Below are 26200 nucleotides of genomic sequence, written 5' to 3' on the forward strand. Positions count from 1 at the left end.
CTAGAAATAAATCAGTCAGCAAAACAGAAAGGTAAAAACAAAATATGACAAGATGTATTTTCTTTAAAAAAATACACTAAATATTTATTTTCTTTTTTAAAAATATGCTTTTATTGGTTTCAGAGTGGAAGGGGGAGGCAGAGAGAGATAGAAACATTAATGGTGAGAGATAATTATTGATCAGTCGCCTCCTGCATGCTCCCTACAGGGGATGGAGTCCACAACCCGGACATGTGCCTGACGAAGAAGTGAACCATGACCTCCTGGTTCATAGGTGGATGCTCACCACTGAGCCATGCCAGATGAGCTATTTTCAATGTACTTTCCAAACAGAATTCTCCACAATATAGTCAGTTATATTTGAAAATGTTTCTATTTGAATAGATGACAAAGACCATAATGTTTAAGTAAAAGGAACATACATAGTTTCTAGATATAGAAAACTAAAACATACATTGAAGATTACACTATATCAAATTTGCATGTCTATGAAAATCTAAGTGATGCTCAGTTTTCAGGCTCAGTTATATGCTTAAAATTCTTAATTTTGCTATTGTTTACTTTAAGACTGAGCCACAAAGGTAAGTATTAGTGAAGAAAAAAGTAAATGACTCTTTTTACCACCTATAATACTGTAGTTACATACTATATTTCCTTAAATTTACATGAATACTTTTATCTACCTAAGATCACCTTTGCTGAAAGTTAGGAAAAACTACTTTTTGTTTCAGGAGGCATAGACAATTTTCATATTCAGGAAATTGAAATAATTATATAATTATACATCTTGGCCCTCCACCTAGATGATACAAATATATAATTTACTATAACTTAACAGTTTCTGTCTATCCATTCATTCCTCTCCATACATCAACCATTTTTTAATGAAATCAAAGTAGATATCAGACATCAGCACACCTCTTAAATATGATTAGTAGTGATATGAGTTCAATATTTGTTTATGTATTTGTTTCTATTCTGACAAGATTTATATACAATGAAGTGCACTAATCTTAAGTGTATTTTCATTTCTCTTGATTAAATAGCTAGAAATGGAATGGCTGCATCACAGGATAAGTATGTATTTGGTTTTACAAAATACTTCCAGACCATTTTACACTCCCATCAAAAATTACATGAAGAAGGATGTTAAACAATAGATTGGCATAAACAAATTGAGTATTGATATTGACGTCACTCTTGGCATCATGTGAAAGAGAAAAAATGTAGGAAAGTGAGGCTGATAACTAGAAACTTACAAAGCTATAGAAAGGATGAAAAACCTGTAAGGACCTAAATTAAGACATGAAGGATACAGATAGATATGAAAGATAGAGAGATGGAAATAAAACTTGGTGATCAATAAACTGTCAATGGAGAGAAAGGCGAACTCAAGACTAATTCCAGGCTTCTGAGTTGAGCGACTCTAATAGAGGGTATTCAAAGATAAATGACAAAACCATGCCTCAAAAGAGCTTCGTGAACAGCCCTGGCTTGATAGCTCAGTTGATTAGAGAGTTTTCCTGATACGCCAAGATTGTGGGTTCAATCCCTAGTCAGGGCACATACAAGAATCAACCAATGAATGCATAAATAAGTGGAACAACAAATAGATATTTTCATCTCTCTCAAATAAATAAGTAAATAAATTTAAATTAAAAGTACAAACACACTGTATCACTATAAAGAATAATCCAGGGTGCCCTGACCAGTGTAGATAAGTGGTTAGAGAGTCATACTCTAGAGATCTCGGATACAATTCCCAGTCAGGGCACATATGCGGGTTTGATCCCTGTTTGGGGCACATGAGTAGGGCAACCTATCCATGTTTCTCTCTCACATTAATGTTTCTCTCTCTCTCCCTCTCCCCTCCTCTCACTCTAAAATCAATGGTAAACATATCCCCAGATGAGGAGTAAAAAAAAAAAAAAAAAGAATAATCTCAGGCAAGTGGGAAAGTACAACTACTCTAATTGAAATACAAACAAAATATAATATGGAAACTCAGAAGACAAGTTTCCACCTCAAGAATTAAATAAAGCACTATGCACTTTGGAAGGTATTTGAAAAGGGTCTTGAAAAATGACAGGATTCTTCATAGAGGATTTGCATAAGTAAAGTCACTTAAGAAAGAAAGTCCTGGGAATCCAGAGTGATAAGACAGAAGGGGATAGGGGAAATGCAATTTTTCTTAGTAGGTGAGCCTACTAAGTGAAGACCTTGAATATCTTTAAAGGAGTCCGAATTTATAAATGTTGAATCACTATATTGCACACCTGAAATTTATATAATAGTGTATGCCAACTATACTTAAATTTAAAAATAAGTACATAAATAGATAATTGAGACTGAATTTAATTATTTAGCCTTTGGAAAACCATCAATATAATTAAGTGTATGTTTAGAAATTCACATTGGCAGAATTGTGAAGTATTGATTTAAAAGAATGATTTGAGGGAGGTGGATCTTTAAAGAAGCCAAACCAATACTTTAGGAGAGAGATGAGAGAACATTAGATAATTAGAACAAAAGAAGTAAGGAAAAAAATACGCTAAAAAATGTGTGAGGGATGGAATTGGTAAGAAATTACAACTAAGCAGATATGGGAGATGAAGCTGAAAATATGACAGTGAGATAACTCTTTGCAGTATTAAATAAGGGAAACCATAAGGTTACTAATTTGATTTGACATATCCTACTGGAGACACCACACTCTACAGTGATGTTTGTGATTACTTCATATGTTTCTTCTCCTAAGCCCAATATCCCAAAGACTTTCCACTTCCTCTTCAGTAATGTGCCTTCAGTTGAGAAAAACTGTGGAAAGTTTGATTTGATTATGACTGTTTAATTCAAATAGATTTATTTTGTAGTGGTAGAAAACAGTAACTTTTTCCACTAATTTTTATTACTATTAAAAACTGCTTTCCTTGTTAAAATAGTAAACAAAATAACCAAATGGTGTACAAGCCTATGCAACATGTAGACCTGGTGGAAAATCCATGGGTAAACACTTGATGCCGCATGATGCTGTAGAAAGAACTCAGCTCTTGTTTATGTGCTAGCTTGCACTTTGGGTATTTACTGGGTCTTAATGTCAGGGTTTCTCCTGGGATGAGGGTGGATTAGGAAAATGTATGAAAAGCACAAGGAAAGTGCACAGTAAATAATTCCTATTATTTACTTCCCATTCGGGCTCATCTTCCATCCTAATCAGGCCTTCTCTCCTTCCTGACATGACTCATCTTCAACTTTCTTCGGGTTAAACTATCCCAAGAGCTGATCATAGTTTCCCAGCCAGCTAAGCATCAGAAGTTTTTCCAGGCCTGTTCCTTGGCAGCCAGAAGTTTTTCTATTCCACAGCCAAAAATGATATATCCACTCTGCGTAGGCTGTTAGCTAAGAATGTAAGATGACTTTGTGCTGCATTCCCTACATTCCCCATGTGCTGGAAGTTCCATTCAAGGTCTTTTGATTCAGGGGGCTACTCCCCCACCCCCCTGCCCTCACGTTGCAGCAAAGCTGAAAGGGAAGAAAGCAGTCACAGTGGCTGTCAGCCTGGTGTGCTGGCTGTCATGTGGTGATGAGTTGCCCCCGTCACCAATTTCCCCTCCAGCTAGCTTATCACTATTTTGAAGCCTGAGTCTGTGATACTGGAAATATTTAATTGGAAAATTTTTAAAAAAAAGAGTTTTACAATTTACCTAAATTGCTATTTGTTCCTTTCAGTGTTTTTTTTTTTTAATATATTTTATTGACTTTTTACAGAGAGGAAAGGATAGGGATAGAGAGTCAGAAGCATCAATGGGAGAAAAACATCGATCAGCTGCCTCTTGCACACCTCCCACTGGGGATGTGCCTGCAACCAAGGTACATGCCCTTGACCGGAATCAAACCTGGGACCTTTCAGTCTACAGCCAACGCTCTAGCCACTGAGCCAAACCAGTAAGGGCATCTCAGTTGTTTTTTAACAGGTTTACTCCTTCCTCATCAGCTGCTCCTGATTCAACTTGCTTTCATTCACAATCAAAGTGTATGCTACCATTAATAATTTTTAACAATTTTTTTCTTTATTGATTAAGGTATTACATATGTGTCCTTATGCCCCCATTGCCTCCCCACCCCCCACCCCCCCACTCATGCCCTCACCCCCCTGGTGTCTGTGTCCATTGGTTAGGCTTATATGCATGCATACAAGTCCTTACCCTCCCCTACCTTCCCTCTGAGGTTTGACGGTCTGATCGATGCTTCTCTGTCTCTGGATCTATTTTTGTTCATCGGTTTATGTTGTTCATTATATATTCCACAAATGAGTGAGATCATGTGATATTTATCTTTCTCTGACTGGCTTGTTTTGCTTAGCATAATGCTCTCCAGGTCCATCCATGCTATTGCAAATGGTAAGAATTCCTTCTTTTTTACTACAGCGTAGTATTCCATTGTGTACCATTAACTTTTAAACATAGGTTTATATAGGATATTTCTTAAAATTTTCTAAACAGTGTTATGATAACAGCTAGCAATTGTGAAGGCCAATGATATGCTGACATAGGTAGGTAGATAGGTAGGTAAAAGGAAAGAAAAGACAGACAGACAGAAGGGAAGAAAGGAGGGAAAGGAGATATATATATTTCTCCCAGCACTTCTCAGACATATATACTTATGTTATTCTGACATAAGTATATAAGGAAACTGAAGTTAGTTGACATTAATTTATTTTTTGACGTTACAAATCTAGTGAATGGGAGAAGCTTGGATTTTACCAAGTTTTCTCTGATTCTTATCACAGTGAAAGAAGAATTATTTTGGTAATTGAAGGTATGTATTTAGTAAGAATTTACCTTCATGAATAGTTATTAGGTCAGTAGGATAACCTTTTACTGTGAAGAAAATAAGAGTATATATATATATTAGAGGCCCAGTGCACAATTAAATTGTGCGTGTGTAGGGTCCCCTAGGCCTAGCCTGCCATCAGGGCCGTGTCCACCGCCCTACAATGCCTCACAATCTCCGTGGACGCTGCCAGTGCCCCGCAACACTCCCAGCTCGCATCCTTCCCCACACACCGCCTGCTCCCGCTGCAGTGTGCGCTCCTGCCCCTCCCCCTGCTGTGGGAGCACCTCTGCTCACCACCTGGGGACCTGGGCCATGCTCCCCACCCCCGCCCGCCCGCCTCCCACCTTGCTGCGCCCTCTTCGCTGCGCGCGTCCCCCACCCCCTGCCAGCCAGCCCTGTGTGAGCCCCGCCCCAGGAGAGGTGCTCCATGCCCCTCCTGGTGACCACTTGTTTGATTGTGATGCCGTTATGGCATCACGACCATAGACCTTTTATGATATAGATGATGATAGATAGATAGATAGATAGATAGATAGATAGATAGATAGATAGATGATAGATAGATAGATGATGGATAGATGATAGATAGATAGATGATGGATAGATAGATAGATAGATGATAGATAGATGATAGATAGATAACTGTACAAATTTTGAAAGGTTCCTTTTACTCTCATAAGTGGAATCATAATTGATTCAGAGAGATGAGTAATTTTGAGGTTTTTTTCCCCAGTGGATTTATGGTTTTCTCATTCTGCTGTGGAACCTCCTAACATGCTTTGCAAGAGGATTGAATGAGTGTTTTATGGTGTGAAACTAGTCCTTGTAGTATTTACATAAGACAGCTTACAATCATTCATTTCATCCTCTATTCTAATGAACTATGTATAATTTATATCCTAGAAACCCAATATATGTCCTAACTTCTAAATTTATAGACACCCTAAAAGCCTTCATTAATCACCCTTTAAATTTAATTCATTTTCAGAAAAAAATTTTTTTTTCTACAATGTAGTTGTATGTTCTTATACTTTGTGGGCTTGTTCATGGAAAGGATAGGTCCAGCCAAATGTTGGTCAAAATGTTGCTATACCCAGGATTCTGACTGATCCTAATGTTGAGAGCAGTAAAATGTGTTCATTATTTAAATAAGCTCCGGCTGCCAAATGAATCATAAAGGCAGCTGCATGTCCTGTGCCAAGGTGTCATTTTCATTAAGTGCGAGATTGCACCTGAAGGACAGTTTAATTTGCAGCTGCTAAAAATATTTCGACAGAGTGGTACTATTTCAAGTGGCAGGTGGTACCCAAACGTGAATTTTGCAAGAAATGCCATCTGTGAGATGAGGTGTGGAAGAATGTCAAGGGGGTGGTAAAGGAGATAAAGCGGGGGGAGAAAAGAGAAGTGTATTTACCCAGGGCTTATTGCTATTATCTTGACTACAGATCCCATGCTTCACATGATAGCATTGGCCCAAGATTATTAAATATGATTATTTGTTCAGCTTCTGCCATGTGCTCAGGGCATTGCAAAAGTACCATAGTACCTGCAAAGACAAAGTTTCTTCCCCAAAGGCATACCAGTCAAGCTATCCAAATGAGAGAATCCTTTCCCACTGTATTTACCTTTCATAGTGTTTGCATTGCAGTTTTGTGAGGCTGAGATAAATGCACTTTGATCTTGCTTAAATGGGTTTTTCCACTTTCTTTTGATGTCAACTTTAACATACATCCACACTGGTTTCCTGTTCCATGCAGCAAGAAATATTTTCGAATTGTACAAGCTGAAAGATTTTGTTAAATTATCGTCATGAGAATGTGAACTTTACAGCGTTGAGAACATCGCAATGGGGCACGTTATCAAGGGGCATTGTAGCTGGTTACATTATGAAAAGATCTGTGTATGTGTACCTGTTAGTTTCAATGGACATGGCCACTCCGAAATCAGGAATTTTATCTGGAGGCTGGAAATAGGCATCCTCTGCTTTAATAGGCCACAGACACAACTTTAAAAGAAAAAAAAAACTAGTAAGTTTGGATTACTTCTCATTTCTGCGTGCCATTTGATGGTAGCAACTGGAAGTAGAATAGCATCTTTCGAATAACTTTCTTAGGTTCCTAAGGAGAAGTGATACAGTAGATCAGTCTGAGTGGTAAAACTTTTCCATGGGGAATTTTTGATGATAAGATCAGTTACTGAATAGCATGTAGTTTTTCAGGACAATGGTAACCTCTGAACTCCAACACATGCATTGTTTTTAGCTTCATATAATGGAGAAACATGCCTTATGTTACTTTAATCCTATTGATGGAATCTAATTTTGAAAAATTGCAAACAGGTAATTGATTTTTGCTGTATTCATTGTCTGACACAAAGGATGCAATAAAAAAAAAAAACGAAAAGCTTCTTCCAGGTTAAAAGAATATTCGTAAAATTTCAGAAGACTATTTGAAAACCTGCTATTGTGTACTATCTCTTAAAAATAGTTGCAATTCAAATAAGAATGTCTAAGCATTTCTTTAACCAGAAACCTAGATATCGAGTTCAGTTCATCCCAGAAGCTTTAATTAACAATGTCAAAAGGCAACAAAATGTTATACTTCCTTTAAAAAAATAAAATCTACACAAATGCCAGTTATAACAGTGGTCATGGGGATGTGAAATACAGCATAGGGAATATAGTGAATAATATCATAATATCTATTTTTGGTGTCAGAGGGTACTAGGGTTATCAGGGTGATCACTTTGTATCTATCTATCTATATAAAAACCTAAGCCACCATCCGACTGTCTGATCGGTAGCTATGACGCACAATGACCACCAGGGGGCAGATGCTCCAAGTGGTAGCTATGACATGCACTGACCACCAGGGGGCGGACACTCAATGCAGGAGCTGCTGAGCTGTGACGTGGCAACTGTGGTTCTCAAGTGACTCACCCGGAACCAGAGAGGAGGGAGCCCGATTCCAGGGTGTGTCACTCAAGAACTGCCCTCTCGCAATCTGGGACCCCTCGGGGGATGTTGGAGAGCAAGTTTTGGCCAATCCCCATAGACCAGGCTGAGGGACCCCACCGGTGCACAAATCCATGCACCGGGCCTCTAGTGTTATATAAATACTTAACATTATGTTGTAGACCTGAAACTGATATCATAGTGCATCTTAACTGTAACTGAAAAGCAATTTTTTTTAAATGTCACAGAATGAAAATAAAACCTACACATTTTAATTTAGAAGATTTTAATTCATTCACTTCTTAAGAACAATGCTCTGTTTCAGAAATTATGCTTAGTATGGAAGAAATAGTCAGCAAAAAATAAAAAGACTGGCTTATAAGAAGAAAGCGGAAAGAAAACAAGTGAGTAAATCAGAGTTTGATGGATTCTAATTAAAAAATGTGCACCAGGTGCCAGGGAATGGTTTGTGTGCCCAAAGGCGATAGTACACGATGGTTAGGAGAAGGTGAGGCCAGCAGCGAGGGAAATAGACCCCATGTGACTACCAGAAGAGAAGTGTGAGGACCCTCATCTGAGTGGTTGCAGTGGGACAGATTCAGAATGTGCTTCGGGGAATACTTAGTTCTGTAGAGAAGCTGAAGGCAAGCGAGGGAGGAATATAGGACAAATGCCTGTCATACTAAATAGGAACATGAGGATAATAGAAAAAGAATTAAATGTTATAAAAGAAGTAGAAGCAAACTTTTGTGTTATGTGAGCCACATGCCTATAAAGTCAGTATCTATGGTGTTTTCTAGAATGATAAACAGGTTCACTAAGCACTTAAAGAAGGAGTAGTAGTCAGTTCTGCTGGAACAATAGGTCAAAGTTCGTTTGTGAATGACACTGATTGCCCTTCGTTTATTTTCTACATTAGAAACACTGTGTAACTGACAATGTTTTCCATTTTATTCTTGTGCTAGAAAGATTGGAGCTAAATATGTGGAGATATATATATATATATATGTGTGTGTGTGTGTGTGTGTGTGTGTGTGTAATAACTGCTCTTAGCCATTTTTCTGGCTCAGAGTAACAGCAGAATTATTGTCCTCTCTGCTTAATTTATGTTATTTTGTCATATCCTATGACACCTGCCATCTGTTTTTTGATAATGTATGGTATTAATGCATTCATACTTACTTCTGAAGCACTGTATGCATGGCTTAGAAGAAATAGATAATACATGTAGAAGGCCAGTTAGATGATTGCAAAAATATAACTGTAAATTAAAAAGGACATTAATTGTGAGGGTAACATTAAAAAGGTAGTAAAAATGGTAGCAGGGATGTATTTGATAATAAATTAAGAGTGCAAAGGAGAACTGTAGGAGATGGAGGGAAGCAATTTAAGGTAAAATAACATTTTATATCTAGATATTGATGTTGACAATAACCAAAATGGAAAGGGAGGAAGGAGCAAAAGCATTTTTAAAAGAGAAGTCGCTATGCTTCTTGCTTGGTGTGATGAATTAAAGTTGCAGTGAGATATCTAGGTAGGATATTTTAGTGAGAATTTGAATTTTAAGCTCATCTTTTTTTCCTCACTCTCATATCTATTCTTCCTCAAATGTTCCCTAACCAAATAAATAAATCCCATCCAACCAGTTATTTAAATCAGACATTTCTTTAATTTTTCTATGATTTTTCCTACTACTCCTTATGTACACCATCTTATCAATGAACATAATCCATCAATTCTACTTTCACATAATCCCTGCATGTGTCTCCTTCTTTACTTATAGCTCAATATTACCATCATTTCTCACCACTCTCCAGACTGATCTTTCTGCCTTCATTCTTGCCTCACTATAACTGTTTTCTCTACAGGAACCAGAATGATCTCCTTAAAATAGAAATCTGAGAATGGCATCACTAGGTTTAAAACACTCAGGGTTTCCCTCATAGCTAGTAGGACAATAAACTGCTTTCCTTTTGTCCTGGCTTCTGTTTAACCTTCTCTCGTCATATCTGACCACCTCTGTTTTCACTGGTCACTCTCTGTGTGCACAGCATTCTCTGCTGTTTCTGTGACTTATCACATATATTCCTTCTGCCTGGGACACTCCTGGTTCTTCTTCAGGCCTTGAATTATATGTCATATCTTCTGAGAAAAACGTTCCCTAATTCTTTCAAGGCAAGATTGTCTCTTCCATTTCCTTCTGCGTTCTTTCCAAACTCTTAGTTTTGTTCTTTTTATGCAGTTTTATAATTTCTCTATTTAATTGTTGGTATTCTCTCACAGACAGTAAGCATAACACTTTTTACCATAATATCCCCTAATCTTCCACTCTGCAGAGCACATAGTAAGTGCTTAGGAAATATTTGATAAGTGAAAATAAACATGGTGAGTGATTGCATGAAGAAAGATTATTATTGGAGTAATATTCTGTACATTATTGGATTGATAGCAAATAAAGGGAGGCCTTAGACTTAGAGGATAGCTCATTTCTCCACAGAAAAGAAAAAAAAGAAAAATTGAGGGATGAAGGAAGAAAAAATAGGGTGGTCTGGGCCTTATCAATATAGCAAATAACAAATTCATCTTTGGAATGTAAAGTGAGAGATGGTAGTACCTTATTGATTTTAAGACAATCTGAATGACTTTTAAAAGTTGTTGTTAGTATATCTACAATAAGTATACTAATTCCTTAGGGTCACCAAGATTCTTATTTAATATAGAGTGAATTTATAGCACACCCATATACTATTACTACTTGATTTTCTTTATCCTTGCTTAGATGTAGAAGCAAGTGGAAGTTCTGAGTTTTGCACAGCAGGAATAGTGAATGTTCATAAGGCTAAGAGGTCCTAGGGAAATAGGGAAAACAATTAGAATGACTGATTAGAATGTTCAGATTGAATAAAGAGAATTCACCAGTGAGGAGAGGAATAGTCTAAGGCAGTGGTCAGAAAACCGTGGCTCGTGAGCCACATGTGGCTCTTTGGCCCCTTGAGTGTGGCTCTTCCACAAAATACCACGGCCTGGGCGAGTCTATTTTGAAGAAGTGGCATTAGAAGAAGTTTAAGTTTAAAAATTTTGGCTCTTGCCGAAACCGGTTTGGCTCAGTAGATAGAGCATCGGTCTGTGGACTGAAAAGGTCCCAGGTTCGATTCCGGTCAAGGGCATGTACATTGGTTGGGGGCACATCCCCGGTGGGGGGTGTGCAGGAGGCAGCTGGTCGATGTGTCTCTCTCATCGATTTTTCTAGCTCTCTATCCCTCTCCCTTCCTCTCTGTAAAAAATCAATAAAATATATTTTTAAAAAATTTGGCTCTCAAAAGAAATTTCAATCGTTGTACTGTTGATATTTGGCTCTGTTGACTAATGAGTTTGCCGACCACTGGTCTAGGGGAATGAGAAAGGGGGTAAGAGGACAAAATAGCACAAGAAAATAGAAGACAAAATTGGAGGATTGAAGAAGTAGATTATGAATAGTGAGCAGAGGTTTTGACCAAAAAGAATTTCTAAATTTGAAATATTAGAAAAATATTTATTTTAAATTTTTTGAAGAGATCATATAGAGGCACCTATCCTATCTAAGAAAGAGGGAATATGCTAATTGACTGTCACACCCTCACAAAGATGGCAGTGCCCACAACCAATAAGGAGGTAATATGCTAATTGACTTGACTGCCACGCCCTCAAAGATGGCGGTGCCCACAGCCACAAGATGGCAGTGCCCAGGCCCTCAGCTCCCCAGCCACCCAGGCTGGCCCGAGGTGCAGGCAAGCCTCGGATGTCGGCTGCCCGGCTGCCCAGGGGCCCAAGGTGAAGGCAAGCCTCAGATATTGGCTGCCCAGCTGCCCAGGGCCGCCCCGAGGTGCAGGCAAGCCTCGGATGTTGGCTGCCCGGCTGCCTAGGGCCGGCCCAAGGTGCAGGCAAACCTCAGATAACAGCTGCCCAGCCACCCAGGGCTGCCCAAGGCTCAGGTAATGAGGGCCAGCTGAGGCTTGTGCTGCCGGCAGTGGCAGCAGCAGAGTTGTGATGGGGGCGTTGTCTTCCCCTGATCGCTGGGTTGCCTCCTGCCCCTGAGAGCTCCTGGACTGTGAGAGGGGAAGGCTGGGCCGAGGGACTCCCCTCCAGTGCATGAATTTTCATGCACCAGGCCTCTAGTTTTATTATAATAAGAATGAATCTTTTCCAGTATAAGATATAATCTAAATTTCTTAAAGATAAGTTTTATTAAATTGGCATTATTTTTCTTTGATATTCTCTTTTCATATTTTAATAAATTTAGCTGTTATTTTCCATGTATAATTTTAGGTTTTGGCTGTACCTGAAGCTATGTCAAATTGTTAAATCATCTATAATATCCTCCACTCCTGTAGTATCAGATATTGAAGGAGAGATAAGGATTGAAAACCCTTTTACCAAGTAGTTCATATGTTGTTTGAATTATTTCTCACTAGCATCCACATTTGTAAGCTGATAATTATCCTGACATATTTTAGAAAGTGAACATGATGCTTGATATGACTTCTCTCATGCTCAAATATCAAGAGAATATTTATACATGTAAAATTTCTTTGTATTGTTGTTGTTTTTGTGCTTCTAACATTGCTTTTGTTAGATTATTGCCTTCTGAGAACAAGAAATATATATTATTCATTTTGTTTTTTACATGGTGTCTTGTATATATTTATGATGAAATAAAAGATAGTTGGATTTAATTACTTGAAATTATTTAAGTTATTCAAGTGTTTATATGAACAACTGCATTCATTTCGGAGGTAATATTAGACCAACTTCTTCTCCATTGCTCCAGGACTAAAGCAGAAGAATGTGTGAGTTTTTATAATTAAAAATAAAAATTCTGTAGCTGAATTTTAATGTGATCCCTTAAACTTAACATGTGATTGAGGCTTCCTCTTGGTATCATCTAATAATAACATAATACCTTTGTTAACATTTTATAAATTGTTTCACATGAACTACTTAAGTTTAAAATATTTGTTTGTATATGTTCATGTTGAACAATGTCACCCCAATAAATTTAATTAAAAATAATAAAATATTTGTTTGTATATAAACTATTTGTGACACACAGGGTGAATAGAACCCAATTTTAAAATTAGGCATCTGAGAAGTAAGAGTATTGTCAAGGTCACCGAAACCTCGGCCAGGTGGCTCAGTTGGTTGGAGTGTCATCCCGTACACCCAAATGATCCCAGGACAGGGCTCATATCCAGGTTGCGGATTTCATCCCCATTCGGGTCATGTACAGGAGGCAACCAACTGATGTTTCTGTCACACATCCATGTTTCTCTCCTTTCTTTCTGTCCCTTCCCCACTCTCTCTCAAAAAAAAAAAAAAAAAGTCACAAAAGATGCAAGTGATGAACTGTGTTCTTTCATACACTCACACCTCACTTCTAGGAATCTAATTTCATCGGTGAGGTAATACTTCTTTGGTTTGTACATTAAAATTCCTACTGTCACATTAACTATTCCTTGCAAAATTCCTCATATACATATGAACAAGTACAATTTTATGAAGATCAGATTTGCAAACAATTATTATGTTTAAAGTAATACATTATTTTATGTATCTAAAAAATTCTGGTGCTAAGTGATTCCAATTTTTTTCCAAAAAGTTACTATTTTCCTACTCTTATTACAGTGGAACACTGAACTTAAAATGTGAATAGGTAATATTTCATATGTTTTAGAGAGTATGTATAATTTGCCTAAGGATAGTGAAGTGTAGCCCTGTGAGATATACTAAGTACATGGTCCCAGAACAAATGTTAAAGGAAGGCTACAAGTACAATAATCATTGCTATCCTCATGGAAAAGAGGATAGCAATGATTATTCACAGGTGTAAAGACTGGGACTCAATGACATAAATAAATCTGGTTTTGGGATTCTGAATTCTTTTCTGGTCTCTTAAGTATGAGGCTGACCGGTGGGTATATATTTCATTGTTAACATAATGCACCATGGGAGTATAGGTAGATTACTCTAAGAATTTAAATACCTGCAATGTCCTAAGTGCTCTCAGTGAGAGGAACTCAACTTCTTAGTATGTCACATAGTAAAGCCGTGAAGCAGGTACATATTTTATATAGTTTGTATGAGCCACAACCAGATCAACCCAGGTATTTACAGAAGCGTTTTTTGAAATAGTACTCTAAACCCTGTATTTAATCTAGACAGACTTATTTTTTTCTTTCCTTCCCTCCTAGCACAGATATTTGTTGACTGCTCACTGTGTTTTAGGCTATTGAATCATAGTGCCAAACAAAACATGCCAAGTTCTTCTTCTCATGGAAATTATACTGCATTGGGTGGAGAGAGAAAAGAAAATAAGCAAATGAATATTAGATATAGACAGAGGCAGAGAGCTGTTTAATAGCAGGCAATGAACCATCTTAGGAACAAAATTAATGAATGAAAACAAGTTGTTGTTTTGTTTGATTTTTAAGCCCTGGTATAAGGATTTCAAGGCTTTTAAAGAAGGTAATCAACAAGGGGCTTTTTGATAATGCAATATTTGAACAAAGACCTGAGTAGAAGTAGGAACCCACACTTGAGGATATAGGAGGGCAGAGAGATACACAGGCCAGAATGATCTGAGGCAGGACTGAGAGGGCTTGACTTGTTTGAGAACCAGAAGGGGGAGGCTTGGCTGACTAGGAGTGACTTAGGGAAGGAAGGGTAGGTTGTAGAAAAGGCATGTGGGGTAGCAGGGGCTGGACTGTATAGGGCTTCTGATTACTATAAGAGTTAATATTTCATTGTGAGTGGTTTGGAAATATATAAGAGGGTTTAGAGAGGTAAGTGACGTAGCAGAGGTGCACTCTGGCTGTTGTGTGGAGAAGTGGGCCAAGGTTGGTAAGGCAGAATCAAAGAGGCTATAAGGTGTCTATTGCTGGCAATGGTGGTCTGAGAGAGGCAGGTCTTAAAGGATGTGGTAGGAAATGGTGAAAATAGGGATGGGCTGATAGAACGTGGAATGTGAGAGACAGAGAGGACTCAGGGTGGCCCCAGGGTTTTTGGCTTGAGTGCCTGGAAAATGATATTGCTGTTCACCGAGATGGGAACAACATGACAGGATTTATTTTTTATTGTTGTATTATGTGGATCTCATTTCTCCCCTCCTACCCAATTTTTGCTGGAAACTGGAATAGATGAATTGGTAGTTTGATTTAGAATATCTTATGCTTGGAAGGAAGAATACTTATTGGTGATGGCAATAAGTAATATTAGATAGCACTTAAAGTTTGCCAAATATTTTTTTTAGCCAGTAATGCATTTGAACTATGTGGTCACACTGCTGAGTTCTGCACCTAGTCCTAACTTTCTGGGGAAAAAATTAATGAGTGTTTTTATTACATATAAGGTAACTTGTAACATAGTTTAAAATACATAAGGCACGGACAGACAAAACAGAAACAATCTCATAGATACAGAGAACAAACTTATGGTGCTTTATGGGACACTAGTTGGGGACCTTGGTAAAAATAGGTGAAGGAATTAAGTACACAATTGCAGTTACAGAATAGTCATGGGGATATAAGTTTATCATAGGAAATACAGCCAATAATATTGAATAATGATGTATGGTGCCAGGTGTATACTAGGATTGTTGTGGGGAGCACCGTGTAAATTCTATTATTGTCTAACCCCCATGCTGTATACCTGAAACTAATATACAATAATATTAAGTATCAACTGTCATTTGAAAAAGGAATGGTTCACATATACTTGAAAAAGTGAACTAAGCAAAATTAGTTCTTGAAATATATCAAATAGGAGTTAAAAGAAAGTGAAAATGCACTGTAATGAATGGTATTATACATCCAAATGTGAATTCATAATTATCCTATAATTTGTCTCTCAGATCCAAGGTTCATTAGTGCCCACCTCATCCCAGAGAGTGACAACCCTGAAGATGACAAAGTATATTTTTTCTTCCGTGAAAATGCGATAGATGGAGAACACACTGGAAAAGCCACTCACGCTAGAATAGGTCAGATATGCAAGGTGAGGTGAAGAAAAATAAATTGAGGAAGATACTGTTGAATCACAATTTCATTTCTTTTTCTTTTATACCTATGTGCAAATGCAATGAAAAATCTGAGTAAAATTCTTGAATTATCATTATAAATATTTAAATGCTGAAAAATGATTGAAAACATATCATTGTTTATGAGTAACTCTTCATAGTCAAACAAGCAAGCAGAGGTTGTGAGGCATTACTTCAAAATTATATTACGTGGTCTTAGTTTGAAAGTCTAGAGGAATAAATATTTTATATTACCTAGGAGAATATATACAGTTTTATATCCTCAGATCTAGCACACTTTCCTATAATGTATAATTTTTGAATGAATATTTGTTGTTAGGATAACTAAATTATTAATATAAAAGTAATAAATATTGTTTTTATAAATTGATTATTATAACATCCTATGTACACATGCACATACATAATTTTGAAGCTTTGAAATTGATCTGCGTAATTATTTACTGTATGACACAAAATTAAATGTAATATGGCATTATAATGTTAGATATATATAATAAAATTGATCAATACTTATGGATTAATTAGTATCAGTGTGAAGATATGATAATAGTACTAATTTCCCCTCTACCACTGTATAGTACAGTATATGTGCAATATGGACAAAGTCAACTGTTATTATATACTAGAGGCCCAGATCACGAAATTCGTGCAGGGTAGGGGGTGTCCCTCAGCCCAGCATGTACCCTCTCACCCTCTCCAATCTGGGATCCCTCTCACAATCCAGGACTGCTGGCTCCCAACTGCTCGCCTGCTTGCCTGCCTGCCTGCCTGCCTGATTGCCCCTAACCACTTCTGCCTGCCAGCCTGATCACTTTCTAACCTCTCCCCTGCCAGCCTGATCGACGCCTAACTGCTCCCCTGCCAGCCCAATTGCCCCTAACTGCCCTCCCCTGCCAGCCTGATCGCCCCCAAATGCCCTCCCCCGCAGGCCTGGTCACGCCCAACTGCCCTCCCCTGCAGGCATGGTTGCCCCCAACTGCCCTCCCCTGCTGGCCCGATTGCCCCTAACTGTTCTCCCCTGTAAGTAATTCCTTGAATAAAGTTTGAGTGAATAAATTTGACCAGCAATATGATTTAAAAAGCACAGGTATTTGTATCATGTCACTCAAATTTCCTCCTTTCTCATTTTGAAATATGAGGAATTATATTGTGAATCTATCTCAAGATAAGAGAAATATTTGAGATTAGCTTTTGCATGCAAAGTTCCCAAAATAGTGTTTTCTCCTTTCAGAACGACTTCGGGGGGCACAGAAGTCTGGTGAATAAATGGACGACATTCCTCAAAGCTCGTCTGATTTGCTCAGTGCCAGGTCCAAACGGCATTGACACTCACTTTGATGAACTTCGTAAGTACAGCTGGTGATATTTACAGAGAATGTTTGCTCAGACTTTGCCATGATAATAAAAAATGCAACTTTTCTCAATTTTGTTTTCAAACAGAGGATATATTCCTAATGAATTCTAAAGATCCTAAAAATCCAATTGTATATGGAGTGTTTACAACTTCCAGGTAAACAACTTTTTACCATCTTATCATAGAAACTTTATGTCCTTTAGGTGCTTTCTTAGCATCCATCATTAGTGAAAATATATTCATGGAAGAACAATGTTGGCTTAACCTTTGAGGTGTGCATTCTTGGATGGCTGAAATAAGTTATGATCTCAAAAGTTTTAAAAAAATAAATTTTAGCAAAAAATATCACTACAAAAATAATTTTGAAAAATGTATGTCATGTTCTATACATAGCTTTGATTTTACAAATTGAGCACAATGTAGAATTTTATAAAAATGGGAATCTGTTTTATAAGTTTACAATAATATAAAGTAAGAGTGAAAAAAACATTTTCCCTCCCCTCTCCTATCTCTTCTCCTTGTCTTCCTAGCCCCTCTTCTTTCCTCACTCTTTGTCCCTTTGTCCTTCCCCCTCCTTACTACCTTTTCCTTCCTCCCTTTTTGCCCTTCCCCTCCCCCCACTTTATATGTCCCTCAAGGATCTTGATATAAATCAAACAGCAATTATTTTCTATTACATTCAGTATAATAAATACTTTATTTACTTAATAAATAAATAAATTATTTACTTAAAATAATATTTTCTTTATTTAAAATATTTTAAAGTTTACATTACCTGGAATTGTTCAAGGAAATATACAAGCACATAAATAAGGGTATGTGTTCCTATATGTATAAATGTTTAAAAGAAGAGTAATTTAAAATCAAAAGTCAGGTAAAATGCTACAGGGGATTGCGATAGCATAAGAGGAAGATTAACTGCAATATCCAAAATTGATTTATTCTGTAAATATTAACGCCATTACAAATTGATTGGATATTTTTATTTAATTTTAAAAATAACAAGTAAAAATTTAAAAACCCATATTGCTAAAATGGTATACAAGCCTAAATAGTTTCCCCCTTTGGTTTAAAAACAGAATGACAACTAAAGAATGTGAGAGGTCCAAATTAAACAAACTTTAACCCATCTCTCTGCTTCCTCAATGCCTGTACAGTGGTTCTCAGACTCAAGAATTCATTGAATCACCTAGAGCAGTGGTCGGCAAACTCATTAGTCAACAGAGCCAAATATCAACAGTACAACGATTGAAATTTCTTTTGAGAGCCAAATTTTTTAAACTTAAACTTCTTCTAAAGCCACTTCTTCAAAATAGACTCGCCCAGGCCGTGGTATTTTGTAGAAGAGCCACACTCAAGGGTCCAAAGAGCCGCATGTGGCTCGCGAGCCGCAGTTTGCCGACCACAGACCTAGAGAGCATGTCAAAATACAGATGGCTAGGCCCTGCCCCCACAGTTCCTGATTCTGTAGGAATGGGGCAGGACCTAAGAATTTGCATTTCTAACACATTCCCAGGTGATACCATGCTGTTGGTCTTAGAGAACACACTTTGAAAATCACTGGCTTAATAATGAGAAAAATAATTCTGCCTCTCTACTTCAGTGAGATTGATGTCTGCATGTGAGTTAGTCTTAAGAGCTATAAATTATAATCAGTGTTGATTTGTTTCATCAAGAGATGAAAATGGTTAAATAAACAGAATATATGATGTATCATATGTGTATTAACGTGCTATTCTATTATGAAAATACTAGAGGCCGGGTGCACAGATTCTTGCACCAGTGGGGTCCCTTGGCCTGGCCTGCGGGGCTCAGGCCAAAACTGGCTCTGTGACCTCCCATGAGGGCTCTCGGGTTGTGAGACCCCCTCCTGCAGGCCCAGCCCCCAGGACCTGGATGCCCACTGGCTCCCTCCCACCTCCCTCCTCTCTGGGTCCAGGATGCAGGTGAGGCATATTCGGAGCTGACAGTGCCCCAGTAGCAACCTAACCTATGGCTGATTCCACAAGGAATCAGGCTCCCTCCTCTATTGGTCAGAGTGTCTGCCCCCTGGTGGTCATTGCACGTCATAGCTACCAGGCGGATGATCGAACAGTTGGATAGTTGCTTAGGCTTTTATTTATATAGTTTGTTATTAAACTCTACAGCTATTTACTGAGATCGACTCTGTCTGGGGTCATGCAATATGCAACTGAAGCTACAGAAAAGAACCCAGGCATGCTTTCATCCCTCATGAAGCTTGCACTCCACTAGACATTATATATATGCAATGATTTCTGTATAATAAAATCTTATAAACACATGTTTTTCATTTGGTCTGATTTATATGTAATTTTCTCTGGGAAAGATTGGTTAAAAGATAAGCATTCCATATTTTAAATGTGCACAACTGTTTTATATCATGCTATAAATACATCCCTCAACATGTATTTATATAAGTAAAATAAAATGGAAAATTGTGGCAACTCATGGCAAACTTCCAGTTTGCTTCAATTACCTGATTTTTGTCTAGCAAAATGATGGGGATAATTGCTATAATACTCCACCTTGACTAGGATGTGATAGCTACTGACTTAAAATTATTTTCTGTGTTGGGAAGAAGTGATTTTAAATACCTTCACAACAATTAGCTGATCTAATATTTATGGTGGTTTGGGAGTTAAAAATAATATAATGTAACACATCATATGACCTTGACTATTCATTTTCTGCTCATTTCAGCTTTAAAATGAATTCTTAAGCCTTCTTGTTTAAAAGTTTCCTGGTTTCATTTATGACGCATGAGGCTTAACATATTATCAAAGTTTACATTTTTATTTCTAGTTGATGTCAAAATTAAACGTTACTTATTAGAATATCAGTGTATGTGTTTTTCCCATAAAAGATTATGCATAATATGAGTATATATTCTACAAATAATAGAGATGGTTTCTTCCATGTTTTCTATTTTTGAGAATCTTATGTACTGTTTAAATATATAGATGAATTTAAATATCTCAAACACTATTTGATATTGCTAAGAATTTGTGTTCGTTTTGATCATTGATATTGAAAATTTCAGAACTCAGTATCAACAGAACTTTGCCATTGTATAGAGATGAAAATTTGTTCTTGTCTTGTCTCTCTTTTTTAGTAACATCTTCAAGGGGTCAGCTGTGTGTATGTACAGCATGAGTGATGTGAGAAGGGTGTTCCTTGGTCCATATGCTCACAGGGATGGTCCCAACTACCAGTGGGTGCCTTACCAAGGAAGAGTCCCCTACCCACGACCAGGAACTGTAAGTAGCCTAGATGCTTAAAATATAAAAAGAGTAAATGTCTGCTTAAAATTTTAAAATAGCAGCTATACCCAGATATTAAATACAGGTTATGTAAAACCAGAATTCCCAGGCTATAAATGAAAGCAAGGAAAGAGTTTCTCTGACACAATGGAACTCCATGTTTAAAACCATTTTCTTTATGAACATCAGTGCTTACATTCAGTGCTTACCAGTTATTAATACCCATCATCTTTGAGTAATAGAAACTGAATGGACAGGCTTATTTATTTTATTTTCTGAATGGGATATAGTGAAAATGGCCTTCATGGAGAGTTGGAATAATTAGGGTACACCTGGACTTATTCTCTCTGATCAGAGCAGAGGCTTAAATGGAGAAAAACAGTTTTTTAGCTAATATTGTAGGTAAAGAAAATATGTGAAAAAAAATCTCATAGAATGAGCAGGACCTATTACTTTTTGAGATGCTGTTTGCTATCGCCAAACTCTCCTTTACCATCCAGAAGCCCTGGGCACGTGCAGGCTTTAAAAAAAAAAAAAATTGGACAGAACTCAAAATATAAACAGCTTTGAATCTTATTTAAAGTAGCGATAAAAAATAAAAGACTTCAGTATGGTAGAAAATAAGTGGAGTCGTCCTCAATATGATAGCAGAAGTAATAGAATATTTTGATAGAACCATTCACTTAAATGTGATGTTTTTAATCCTAAGAACCATTAAGGAAGTAATTTTATGTGATGAAAAACTTGTATTTGAAGTCTAACCATTACTTTAATTTCACTTCAGTTTTTTTTTAATTCTGTTAAATTTAACTAAGTTATGCTTTCTATGATTTTATTAGGCATAAATTCTTTTAATAGTCTTGTATTTCTGTATTGCTAAATTTATTTATGAGCAAATTAAAAATTTCCCATTTTACAAATATTACTTCTGGCTGATGGAGCTTGTAGATATAAATAAATAAATAAATAAATAAATAAATAAATAAATAAATAAATAAACTTTCAGAAGAATAAATGAACAAGATGGAATATCTATTGATTATGTGAAGCCCAATGGGTTTTATAAAAAGCACAAGATATTTATTCTATTTCTTAATGGTAAACTGTTTTTACTTTGTTGGTGGACATTTTTATATCCCTATGACTATTTATATCTCTATGGCTAATGAATGCCACTGTATTCTAAATACAAACTCTTATGAGGTTCACGTCAAAAACTTGGAATTACTTCAATGTGCTAGATATTATGCTACCATTTGGAGTTACAAAGTATTTGATCTTAAGATGTGTAAAATATATTTGGAATTAATAACAGTAATTAGAAATTATTGTATGCCAGATCTTGTTTTAAGAGATTTATACCTATTAATATACTAGAGACCCAGTGCACGAGAATCATGCACTGGGGTGGGGGGGTTGTGGGGGAGGGGCTCAGCCCTGCCTGCTCCTTCTCGCAGTCTGGGACCCCTCAGGGAATGTCCGCTGCCGGCTTAGGCCCGATCCCCGAGGCAGTCAGACATCCCTCTCGCAGTCTGGGGCTCTCGCAGTCGAGGACTCCTCGCTCCTTACCACCCACCACTGCCGCTGCACTCACCAACCATGAGCCCGGCTCACTGCTCCTTAGCGCTGACTCTGAGGTGAGAGAGGCCACTGCCGCTGGGTTCGCCAGCCATGAGCCCAGCTTCTGGCTGAGCAGCGCTCCCCCTGTGGGAGCGCACTGACCACCAGGGGGCAGCTCCTGAGTTGAACATCTGCCCCCTGGTGGTCAATGTGTGTCATAGTGACCGGTCATTCCGCCGTTCGGTCAATTTGCATATTATGCTTTTATTATATAGGATATTGTACTCAATAGCCCCGTTATTGTTCCTATTTCACAGATGAGGACTCTGAGGCAAGGATAGGATCTAGGATGCAGTCCAGGCAGTTTGGTTCTAGAGCCTGTGCTCTCACCCAGTATTCATGGAGAGATGTTATAACATGGGAAATTAAGTCAGCAATATGCACCAAGTGCTAAAGGCAGAAGGCAGAAAGGATTGCCTGATATAGGAATTAGGAGACGGATGCCGGGAGGAGATAACACCTAACTCCATGAATAAAATTTACTTGGATGAGTTCATTAATCCCAAAAGGTGGCAGCTGAGAATTTGCCATTTCATCACATTACTGATGAAAATATTCTGTGACATTTAAATAATGTGTCAGTAGATAATATTTATTGTTATTTATCTTTTTTTTAATTTTTACCCAAGGATATGTTTTTTAGTGATGAGAGAGAGAAAGAGAGAGGAGGGAGTGCCTTTTCAACGCACCCTGAACAGGTATAAAACCCAAAACCTGGGTATGTGTCTTGACCTGGATTTGCAACAACCCCTCAGTTCTCCAGAGCTCTAACCAACTGAGTCTCACCAGCCATGGTAGATGGCATTTGTTTTTAAAGGAAAACCTATAATAAGTATTGCTAGATACAAAAATAAAAGTCCAGAAAGGCAAAAGAATGACACAAATATAGGATAAAATAAAAATAAATTCCTTACTGTAACTTTAAATCACACATTTCTAAATTTTTGCAAGCTATAATTAAATGGTAGTAGAAAAGCAAAAAATAATGAAAATGCCATAAAATATGTTTTATCATTTCTTCTAAGAATTTATAAAACTTTTTTTATATTTATATAATATAAAATAAGTAATTTTATAATTTACTTAAAGAAAAAGTAATTCTTTAAATCCTTTAACTGTTACACTGGTATGTATGTGTGTGTATATATATAGAATTAATAACAGTAATTAGAAATTATTGTATGCCAGATCCTGTTTTAAGAGATTTATACCTATTAATATACTAGAGACCCAGTGCACGAGAATCATGCACTGGGGTGGGGGGGTTGGGGAGGCGGGGCTGTGTACATACAAATGTATACATACATATATGTGCATAAATACATACTCTTTTTTCAAAACAGGTTTTATTCATTTTATTTCTCATGAATTATTAATGATAGATATCAAGGTAATACAGACACTTGATTTCCCCTTCTAAGTCTCTTGTTAGAACTTCTCTATATTCCTTTTAGCTCCAAAACTGTTACGTTAAGTGGCAGAAATTACTTAAGTGGAAGACAAAAAGCATGAGACTGGAGATATTGTACTCTGAGTGCTTGTACCACATAATGAAATAAAAGGGACTGTGAAATATGAATATTCTCATTTTTGTTTTGTTGCTTTCTGTGGAGCATTTATATCCAGCGATGGTATTTTGCCAGTGTATTACAGTGCATCCTTTCTGACTCCTATGGCCCTCATCTACTCTGCTTGGTCCATTCTGATTGGTCAGTTTCAGTCCCTGCAATTTAAACACTTAATAACACCTGTTCTTATCCCTAAACTAACTTTTTAGAGATAGTACTTTTGATATGTTTTGTGGTACCTTTTCAGGGTTATACCAGAAACAAAGCAATAAATAATAGTTTATATTGGCTTTTAGTTTGAAAAGAGCATTTGTATTTTGGCATATACATACAATAAAAATCAAATATATCTAAAAACATTATTCTGAATCAAATGTATCTAAAAAAGTTATGCTGAATGTCTCTAACATGTAATTTTAATATATTCCATTCACTATTCCAAACACTTCATATATCACATAAATAAAATGTATGGTGTCGCTACTAATAGAGGCATCAGATCCTTCCATACATTGATTTCATTAGATGCATTTGCAATTTTTGGTAGGAAATGGTGACATAACTAAATCCCATTGTGACTTAATATATGTTTAGGAAATACATAGTATATATTACATCTACTAATCTAATTAACATTATTTCTTTTACTTAAAAAATGATCACAGGTTTAGATTCCCAGGCCATTTATGTCATATACTAGAGGCCCAGTACACGAAATTCATACATGGCTACAGTCCCTAAGCCTTGCCTAGGATCAGGGCCATCCTCCTCGGCTGCTGGCATCCAGCCCCACCCCCCACCGCCACCTATCCCCCGGTCTCCCCGTTCACCATCTGGTGATCAGAGCCTGCTGGCTGGGGAGAGGGACTGAGAGGTTGGCTGTTCCCACCCGCTCGCCGGCCCCACCCTCTGCTGCTGGTTGCCCTCTGTGTGGGGGGTGGCCGGTGGGGCAGGGTCCTTGGCCTGGCACCGCCCACATCTGCCGCCAACCACCCCCAGTTCCCCGTTCCCCATTGGGTGATTGGAGCCTGTCTGCTGGTGGAAGGGACCAAGAGGTTGGCTTGCAGGCCTTGATCAGGCAGTCAGGGCCTGCAGGCTGGGGGAAGCTCCTGTGTTGAGTGTCTGCCCCCTGGTGGTCAGTGCATGTCATAGCAACCAGTGGTTCCTCCATTTGGTTGATTTGCATATTTGCCTTTTATTATATAGGATTATTATACTAGTGCCCCAGTGCACAGATTCGTGCACTAATTAATAGTAGGTGGCTGGTGGGGTGGGACTGGGTGAGAAGGGCCAGACACTCCCTGGAGCCAACCTCTTGTGGTCCTTCCCTGGCTTGACTGCACCTGGGGCAGTGCCACAGCTCAAAGGGTGTCTGCAGAGTGAGTGGGCTCCCTCCAGCAGGTGGGGTCCCTCAGCCTGGCCTGCGGGGATCGAGCCAAAACTGGCTCTCTGACATCCCCCTGCATTGAGCATCTTCCCCCTGATGGTCATCACACGTTATAGCTATTGGATGGTCGCTTAGCCTTTTATATATATACTAGTGGCCCAGTGCACAAAATTCGTGCACGGAGGGGGGTTCCCTCAGCCCAGCCTGCACCCTCTCCAATCGGGGGCCCTTTGGGGGATGTCCAACTGCCAGCAGTCAGACATCCCTCTCACAGTCTGGCACCACTGGCTCCTAACCGCTCACCTGCCTGCCTGCCTGATGACCCCTAACCTCTCTGCCTGCCTGATCACTCCTAATTGCCTCTGCCTGCCTGCCTGATCACCACTAACTGCCCTCCCCTGCCGGCCTGATCTCACCCCCAACTGCCTCTGTCTGCCTGATCACCCCTAACTGCCCTCCCTTGCCATCCTGATCTCGCTCTCAACTGCTCTCCCCTGATCACCCCTAACTGCCTCTGCCTGCCTGATCACCCCTAACTGCCCTCCCCTGCTGGCCTGATCTCGCTCCTGACTGCCCACCCCTGCAAGCCTGATCTCGTCCCCAACTGCCCTCCCCTACTGGCCAATTTGATTCTGATTGGTTGGTTTCTATGCCAGTCAGCATCAAAAGCTCCGCCTCCTAGGCAGCCATTGGCTCCTCACAGTTCACCCAGATTTGGATCTGATTGGTTGGTTTCTATGCCAGTCAGCTTTTCCAGGCCTATCTCTGGGCCTGATAAGAGAGGCAGGGCTGATCAGCAGCCCCTGTGGAGGCCCAGAGTGAAACAGAGGTGTGGCTGCTGGTGAAGCCCATAGAGTAAGAGAGAGGCAACGACTGATCAACTGCTGCCACAGAGGCTGTGGATCAGACCCTGCCTCTCTCTTCAGGTCTCTCTCTGGGCCTGATCCACAGCCCTCTCAGCAGTCAGTGCTGGGTCGCTGCACCAACACCAGAGGCTGTCAGTGCTGGGTCACCCCGGCAACCCAGCACTGACTTTAGGACTGACTTCCAGTTGGTCGAGCCTTCAGTCATTTTGGAAGTTACAGACCCTGGATTTTTATATATTAGGACTAGAGGCCCGATGCATG

At 38.5% G+C, this 26200-nt stretch overlaps 1 protein-coding gene across 1 annotated transcript in view; it reads left to right on the forward strand.

The window, feature by feature from the left end:
* Positions 1-26200, forward strand: part of SEMA3A (semaphorin 3A) — a 271520-nt gene that overhangs the window by 207010 nt on the left and 38310 nt on the right. Inside the window, exons 8-11 of the mRNA XM_079785338.1 lie at positions 15675-15817; positions 17095-17209; positions 17304-17373; positions 20351-20495. Coding sequence (XP_079641464.1) covers positions 15675-15817; positions 17095-17209; positions 17304-17373; positions 20351-20495 — 473 coding nt within the window. The remainder of the gene's footprint in view (positions 1-15674; positions 15818-17094; positions 17210-17303; positions 17374-20350; positions 20496-26200) is intronic.

Source organism: Cnephaeus nilssonii (assembly GCF_951640355.1).
Source record: "Cnephaeus nilssonii genome assembly, chromosome: 12".
Lineage (NCBI taxonomy): Eukaryota > Metazoa > Chordata > Mammalia > Chiroptera > Vespertilionidae > Cnephaeus > Cnephaeus nilssonii.